The sequence below is a fragment of the Elephantulus edwardii genome, unplaced genomic scaffold (genome assembly GCF_000299155.1).
Source record: "Elephantulus edwardii isolate Elephantulus edwardi_28Jun2011 unplaced genomic scaffold, EleEdw1.0 scaffold00005, whole genome shotgun sequence".
Lineage (NCBI taxonomy): Eukaryota > Metazoa > Chordata > Mammalia > Macroscelidea > Macroscelididae > Elephantulus > Elephantulus edwardii.
The window spans coordinates 9,171,652-9,180,214 of NW_006399755.1; the positions used below are offsets into that span (position 1 = coordinate 9,171,652).

Here is an 8,563-nt window from a genome sequence, read left to right on the forward strand (position 1 = left end):
GTCCTTGGAGAGGGACATCATGTTTGGCAGAGTGGAGGGGCGGCGAAGGAGAGGAAGACCTTTGATGAGATGGATCGATTCTGTGACGGGACAGGTGGGAATAAGTGCGTCTGAGATGGCTAGGTTGGCACAGGATAGAAGAGCATATAGAGCTCTTGTACATAGGGTCGCTATGAGTCGCAAGCGACTTGATGGCACATAACAACAACAACATCATCCCTAGTCATTGTCCAGCTTTCTGATGCATAGCAAGTAATTGAAAAGACTAACAAGTACACCTTAGTCTCCAGACTGACATCGTTGCTCTTCAGTAGTCTGGAGAAGTCCCTGACAGCAGACATTCCCAATGTAATTCATCTTTTGATTTCCTGACTGGTGGTACCAAGAGTGTTGATTGTAAAACCAAGCAAACTAAAGCTGTTAACATTCTTAATTTATCATGATGCTGCACATCAGCCCAGTAGTGAGAATCTTTGTCTTTTTGATGTTGAGCTTCAATGCATATTGAAGGCTGCAGTTCTTGACCTTCTACAGCAAGCGCTTCAGGTCCTCCTCAGTTTCAGCAAGCAAGGGTGTATCATCTGACAGGTTGTTGATTAATCTTCCTACAATCCTGATACCACACTCATCCTCATAGTGCCCAGTCTCCTGGATGATCTGTTCTGTATATGGATTGGAAAGGTATAGAGATAGGACACATCCCTGGGGTACACTCTTCCCAATTTTGAACCATGCAGTGTTTCCTTGCTCTGTTTTGATGACTGCCTCCTGATCCAAGTATAGATTTTACATAAGCACAATCAAATATTCTGAAATTCCCATTCTTCTCAGAGTTAGCCACAGTTTATTGTTATCCACACGGTCAAATGTCTTTGCATAGTCAATGAAACACACATAAACATTCATCTGGTACTCTCTGCTTCCAATGAAGATCCATCTAACATTTGCTATAATATCCCTAGTACCATGGCCTCTTTTAAACCCAGCCTGCATCTGGCAGTTCTCTGTTGATGTGCTGTTCCAGTCGTTTATGGATAATTTTCAGGAGAATCTTGCTTGCATGTAATATTAATGATACCGTTGGATAATTTCTGCACTCTGTTAGGTCACCTTTCTTTGGAATGGGAACAAAAGTATGCAACACTACATGCTTTAAAATTAAGAAGTGTACATCAGGGTTGCATCCTTTCTTCATATTAATTCAAGCTGTATACTGAGCAAATAATACAATAAGTTGGACTTTATGAGGGAAACTGTGTTATCAGGATTGGAGAAGGACTCATGAACAATTTGTATTGTGCAGATGGCACCACCTTGCTTGCTGAAAGTCAAAACTTGAAGCACTTGCTGCAAAAGATTAAAGACTACAGTCTTCAATGTGGATGACACTTAAACATTGAGGGGAAAAAAAGTCCTCACCACTAAGCCAAAAGGCAAAATCATGATGGATAGAGAATAGATTGAAACTATCAATAATTTAAACTTACTTGGATCAATAGTCAGCACTTGGCAAAAAAATGTGTTTCAATGGGAAAATCTGCTTTCCAGGACTTCTCCAAAATGCTAAAGAGCAAGGATGTCAGTTTAATGACTAAGGTGTACCTGATCCAAGCCATGATCTTTTCAATCACTTGCTATGTATCTGAGAGCTGGACAATGAATAAGGATGACAAAAGAAGAATTGATGCTTTGAGTTGTGCTGTTGGAGAAGAGTACTGAATATCCCATGGATTGTCAGAAGAACAAACCAATCTATTTGGAGAAAGTGAAATCTAAGTACTCCTGACAGGTAAGGTGGTGAAACTTCACCCCACATACTCACAGCATGTTGTCAGGAGAGGCCAGTTCTTTAAAAAGGACACCACGCAGGGAAAGGTGGAGTATCAGAGAAAGAGAAGGAGACTCCCAACAAGATGGATTGACACAGCTACTGTAGCAAGAGGCTCAAGTATAACAGAGAAGATTAGATTGGTGCAGGACAGGGCAAGGCCCAGGTCTATTGTTTATAAGGTCACTATGAGTTGTAGTTGACTTGGTGGAACCTAATAACAGCACTGAAAGTTTTAAATTGGCTCTTCTATATTTTATTTCCAAGAAAAATTCCTGGTCCTTTGTCTGTAACATTCACTCAACCCCCAGCATCCTGTTTAGATCCACAGTTGCTCTATCTTCTCTTAGAGCTCTAAAGATTTTGAGAAGTTTTCTTCTACTCTCTGTTACTTTTGCTTCATTAGAGATTTTTTTTCCTATTTAGTATCTTTTAGTTTAGAATCTTTCTTCAAATTACTTCCAATGACGCTGGCTTTCTGTCAATGTGATTCACTTAAGTTAGTGATGCTTTTCCTGGATGCTTGCATGCCAGGGTGATGGCTGTGATGCAGGAATATTATCATCATATGTCATTACGTGCTGTCTGTTGAGTTGAGTACGGCTCATAGTAACCCCATAAAAGAAATATATCTGAACTCTATCTTGTCTTGTGCCAACCTCACAAACTCTGGCACATTCAGCCCATTACTGAACTCATTGTGTCAATCCATCTGGTTAAGGATCTTCCTCTTCTTTGCAGTCCCTCTGCCTTTCCAAGCATGATGTCCCTCTCCAAGGAATGGTCTCTCCTAGCAACATGCCCTCAGTAGGCAAGATGAACTTTTGCCATCCTTACTTCCAAGGAGTAATCTGGCTTCGCCTTCTCCAAGATGTATCTGTTCGTTCTTTTGGAAATCCTTGGGATATTCTGTATTTTCCTCCAACACTACAACGCAAAGGCTATGATTCTTCTTCTGTCATCCTTAGTCACTGTCCAGCTCTCACATGCATAGCAAGTGACTTAAAAGACCATAGTCTGAATAGAGCACACCTTAGTCCTCAAACTAACATCGTTGTGCCTCAGTAATTTGGAGACGTCCCTGACTGCAGACTTTCCTAGTGCAATACATCTTCTAATCTTCTGACTGACTGCTGATGCCAAGTGTATTGATGGTGGATCCAAATAAGATGAAGTCACTGACAGGTTCAATCTTTTCCCCATGTATCATGATGTCGTCTATTGGTCTAATTGTGAGAATCTTTGTTTCCTGGACATTGAGATGGAATCCAAATTGATGGCTGCAGTGTTTGATGTGCAGCAAGTGTTTCAAGTCCTCCTCACTTTCAGAAAGCAAAGTTGTGTCATTTGTATGCTGAAGGTTATTGATGATTCTTCCTCCAATCCTGATGCCACCTTCCTCTTAATAGAGTCCAGCTTCTCTAATAACTTGCTCAGCATACAGATTGAATAGGTATGGGGGAAAGGATACAACTCTGACCCACACCTTTCTTAATATTAAACCATGTGATGGTGTTCCCTTACTCTCTCTGCACAGCAGCTTCTTCATTTAGGTATAGATTTTGCATAAGCACGATTACGTGTTCGTGGACTTCCATTCTGCTCAATGTTAGCCGTACCTTGTTATGACCACACAGTTAAATGTCTTTAAATAGTCAATAAAGCACAAATAGACCTCCTTCTGGTATTCTCCGGATACAGAACTAAAACCTCCTTTATAACAGAATAAGATCTTTTCTCTGAGGCTTCAATGAGAAAAGTTTCTTGTAGAAGAGAAGGGAGATTGGTGAAACTATTCTTGCGCCCAGCTGACAGCGGTCTTGAAGCTTTCTGCAGATGCCTTTCAGAACGTAGATATCCATTGATTAGCCTGAAGCCGTTGCCCCACCACTGCCACCTTCCCAACACAAACACCAAACTCACTGTTGTTGGTCAGACTCATGGCCACTTTGTATCACATACAAAGATTTTCTTGGCTAAAAGCTTTACAGAAGTATATCCCAAGGCCTTTCTTCCATAGCATCACTGGGTGGGTTTGAATCACCAATATTTTGATTAGTAGTTGAGACAGGTGTAAGGTCCCTCAGTCAAGCCTTTCTGGCCCCTAGGCAGGTAGGTGGTTAAAGAGTCCCCTGGTTATATGAACTAGAAGGGACAGAAGAGTCTAACTGCTTCAGTTACAAAATACCACCCAATATACCTGTTGTCAACCTCAACCTTCACCTTTTCTCCAGCCACACCTTGTACTCTAATCCAGAGCCTTTCTGAGACAAATCAACATAGCATCTACCTCTGCAAACCTAGGCTGTTAGTTCTCTCTCCACTACTGAATTTTCTATGGACTGTCAAAAGAACAAACAATTATGTCTTTGAGACAGTGCAACCAGAGTGCTCCTTAGAGGCAAGGATGGTGAAACTTCATCTCACATATTTTAGGCCAGTCCTTGGAAAAAGACATCATGCTTGGAAGGGTGGAAGGTTAACAAAAAAAGGGAAGGCCCTCAATGTGATGGACCATAACAACAGACTCAAGTTTATCAAAGATGATGAAGATAGCACAGGACAGAGCAAGGATCAGATCCATTGTTCCCAAGGTCGTTATGAATTGCTGTTGACTCGATGACACCTGACAACAAACTATTCTACTAACTCAGATCCTTCAGCTTTATTCACCCCCTCATCCAGCCTAAATTTGTTTTAATCTTAAAATTTGTTAAGTTCTTTTTGGACATTCAACTATTTCCCAATTGTTGATGACTTCTGCCTTCTGTTGCGTAAGTTTACAAAATAAGGAGGATTTGGTTTCTGAGCAAAGAGATCAAACAGAGAAATGCCGGTTTTCAAAGTGAGATACTAAGAAAGCCAATTCCTGTTCCAGAATTCCACATCCTTCCTTCCATTTATCTGGCAGGTTAATTCAAAGCAGAATACATTTGCATTTCCAAACAGATGGGGAAGGCAGCTTTGGCAAAGGGGGCCCCAGATGAGTTTGGCTTTTAATAATAGACATTCCAATTTGTTTTCACACAATAATCTCCCTGCAGGAAAGACATTGTTGTCACTGAGGAAAATTAAAGCAAGCAGATTGTTTCTGTCATTGCCAATTTAATTCTGCAAATAGTTGAGCGTTCTTTCCGTGCCTTGTCCTGAGCCAGGCTCACATTTCATTCAAGAAATCCCATCAGATGTTCAGATAATTGGAATCTGATGGGAGAAATAGACACCTGCATAGCTTTGAAGCCTTGTAGCCAGTGGATATGTTATGATAGAGAATAAACATGGGAAGAGAATATTATTCCAGATATGAAAAACTATTTCTAAGAAATATGAAATGGTTCTTGATATAAATAGGACTTAGGTAGGTAAGAAAGAAGCTCTGGTAGCTTGGTGGTAAGGAGTAGTCCTGCTAACACAAAGGCACATAGTTCAAATCCACCAGCTGCTCTATGGGAGAAAGATGGGCAATCTCCTGTGTGATTCACAGTCTCTGAAAATTGGAAGGTCAAGTGCAAGTTGATTTCTACTAAATGGCACATAACAACAACAATGAATCAATCCTTTATAAACTTTAACCTTCACAACACACTCAGTTCTTCATTACATGATTAGGTTCCAAAGACTAAGTTATTATGCAAAACCAGATGTCATGCAAGAATGGAGGATGACAACATCACTTACATAACCGCCAAACCACTGAGCCTCATGGCCCAGCCAAGATGACACCTAACTTCAACCACAACAATCAACATTGCTCTTGCCTCACACATTAAACACTGTAATGTGCAATATGGTTGGATAGATTTCTCACTATTAAATGTGAAATGTCTGGTAACAAAATAGTCATTCAGTAACAGTAATAAACAGATACTTCTGTCCTCTTGTGTCACAGCAAAGGAAACTGAAGCCCAGAGTTATGACTTTATCCAGGGCTTGCCATCACTTACTATTGTCATGTGCTGCAGAGTCCAAATAGACTGATCGCTGAGCAGGTTTTCAAAGACAGTAAATCAGAGCAGCTGGTGGATTTGAACCATGGGATTTGGGGTTGGCAGTGCAACTTTTTACCCACTATATCACCAGAGCTTCCTTTTTAATGTTGTGTGCCCTCACATCACTTGCTCTGAACAAAAGCTCTGAATTGTGTGTCCTATCCTGAGCCAGTCTCACTGTGTTCTACACACCTACCCCCATTACCACAGTCACTGAGTCAATCCATCTCATCCAGGGTCCCCCTCTCCTGCACTGACCCTCCACTCTTCCAAGCACAAAGTCCTTCTCCAAGGACTGGGCCCTTTTTATCAGAAGGATCTATTAAAAATAAACAGAAAATTTGTTGCTGTGGATTTGATTCTAACTCACAATAACCTCATATATTACAGAGTGAAATTGTTCCACAGGGTTTTCTTGTCTGGAGCTCTACTGGTGTAATCTACATATAATGTGCGGCTGATCTAAAGTCAACGGAATCCACCAGCGGCTCCATGACAGAAAGATGGGCAGTCTCCTCCCATTGCCTCTGAAACCCAGTGCAGGTTCGCGATGGGCTATCCACCACCAGTGAGTTGAGTTTGAATCTGTAACGAAGCAGATCACCTACCAGGCTGTCTTTTTATGGAGGTGTTGGGCAGATTCAGTTGGTAAGTAGTTGATTGAAGCCTGTTTGTGCCACCCAGGGAACTCCAGACCCCATGTCATCCCTGAAAATTGCCAGGGGTGTAACAGTGTTTAATTGCTGTAATAATGATAGTGATAATGGGTGCAGTTCCCAGCAAGGGGGTATTTTCTTTTTAAAAGATCAAGTCTGATGCCTGAGACACTTGTTATGGAGATAGGGTTGGACATCAATGAATTGCAAAAACTCATTTTCATTGGATCAGAATTGATTCATAGCAGTCAATGGTGGATTCAAACCAATGAAGGTGAGCAGACTCTGGGTTAAGAGCGAAATTTCCTATGGAGCAAGCCACCAGAGCTCCAGTGAGCTGCAGGAAGAGGGATTTTCTGGGATGGAGACTAGCCAGGAGCTCACTTGAGTGTTCCGCTCTGTCCCATGCAGAGTGAAGGCTGAGAGAGAAAGGGGCCCTTCCCTGGGCCTCTTGCCCATCCAGTTATACAAAGCAGAAACCTGGGGGCCTGCCCTGCCTCCCTGTACAATCTGCCACCACATCCTGAAAATTCCTCTTTGGAAAGAGTTCTTCTCTCTGCCCCTTTCAACTCCACCCTCACACCTCACCCTGCAGTTGCCGCCTCACTCAGCTCTCTGCCTCACCCACATACCATCTTCTACTTGGCAAAGCTCAGATATCACCATATACCTTCCCCACCCCACTGCTCAAAAGCTTCTTGTGATTCCCCCCAAGTCCAAGTTTGGTGATGGGACCTGGAGATGTGCTGGACCCTGTGCGTTGGTCCCTTCCTCATGACAGTGGCCTGCTTCACACCCCTCAAAGTCACACATGCCCCTGTACCCTTGTTTCTGCTGCTGCTTCTACAATGCCCGTCCTTCCTGGCTCTCTCGACTCCTAGCCTTCAGAGTGCCTTCTAGAGCCCACTTTTCTTAGTGCAGTGGTTACTGTACTGCGGTGCCCATGTTTCTCATTCACCCAGGCTTGTAATCCCTGCTCCAGTCATTGTAGTGGAACCTTAGGTTAATCCTGCAAGATTTTTATGCCACCCATGTTACAGAGGAGGAAGAACAAACCCAGAGAGGCAAGTGACCTGCCTAGTGTCACGGTGCCCGGGAACTGTGGAGCTGGAATGTGGCCCCAGGTCCCTCAGACGGGCACACCACTCCCAGACAGGGGCCCTGCAATGGCAATGCCCCAGTGGCTGACCTGTGGTGAGAGGCGCCGAGTTCTCAAGAAGAAGCCGAGAAGGCAGCCTACGATGACAGACATCACAGACAGGATGAGCAGCCCGTTCCGCTTGCACACGTCCCTCCCACGAGCGAGGATGGCCCCCGGCACCATGGCGAGCCCAGCCTGCTGGCACGGGGCACAGCACCATTCCATGTGTGTGCGGCCGCCTGTGGGCACAGGGGCCCAGCCAGAGGCTCTCTGCTCAGCAGGCAGGTGGTCAGCGTCGCTGGGGACCAGTTGCCTGCCTCACGGCCATGGTCTGTATGGCCGCCCCAGAGGGAAGCCACAATCCTATTACCAGCTGCATCATTAGGACCCAGGAGGAGATTAGTGTCTGGGAAATTAGAGCAGGCCACGTGGTTTGGGGGTTCAGACTTCAAAGCTAAATGCTCTTCTTAAACAGAGGAGGGGGCCAGGAAGTGGTGGGATGAATATAGGAGGACCATCTGGTTCGCTGGTTGGATTTCCCCCCACCGCTTCATCCCAGAAATTGTTGACGGCAATAAAATGCTAGTGATTACTAATATTAATTAAGTATTCACTGCACGCTGAGTACCATCCTAGAAACACATTACTTACATTAGCACATTTAATCTTTTTTTTTTTTTAGCACATTTAATCTTAACACACATCTCATGAAGTATTACTGTTTTGCAGATGAGGAAACCAAGGCACAGAGAAGTTATGTAGAGAGAAAGTGTTAGTGTCAGGTCATTTTTAGTTGCTTTACCTGAGAAAATCATAGGGAATCATCCTAACAACCCTTGGATTCATTTTACCAAGATCTCAGGAGCCACAATCTCATGGCCGTGGTCACAGAACCAGGAAGTGGCAATGTGACAGTCAGACTTGCATTGGTTTGGTTTCTACCACATGA

At 43.5% G+C, this 8,563-nt stretch overlaps 1 protein-coding gene across 3 annotated transcripts in view; it reads right to left on the reverse strand.

Annotated features, from left to right (window-relative positions):
* SLC1A7 (solute carrier family 1 (glutamate transporter), member 7) overlaps positions 1 to 7,979 on the reverse strand; it is a 92,328-nt gene extending 84,349 nt beyond the window's left edge. For all 3 annotated transcript variants that reach the window (XM_006879691.1, XM_006879692.1, XM_006879693.1), the window contains exon 1: positions 7,663 to 7,979. In XM_006879691.1, the coding sequence (XP_006879753.1) occupies positions 7,663 to 7,839 (177 nt within the window). In that variant the 5' untranslated portion in view covers positions 7,840 to 7,979. The remainder of the gene's footprint in view (positions 1 to 7,662) is intronic.
* Between the last annotated feature and the right edge of the window lie 584 nt (positions 7,980 to 8,563).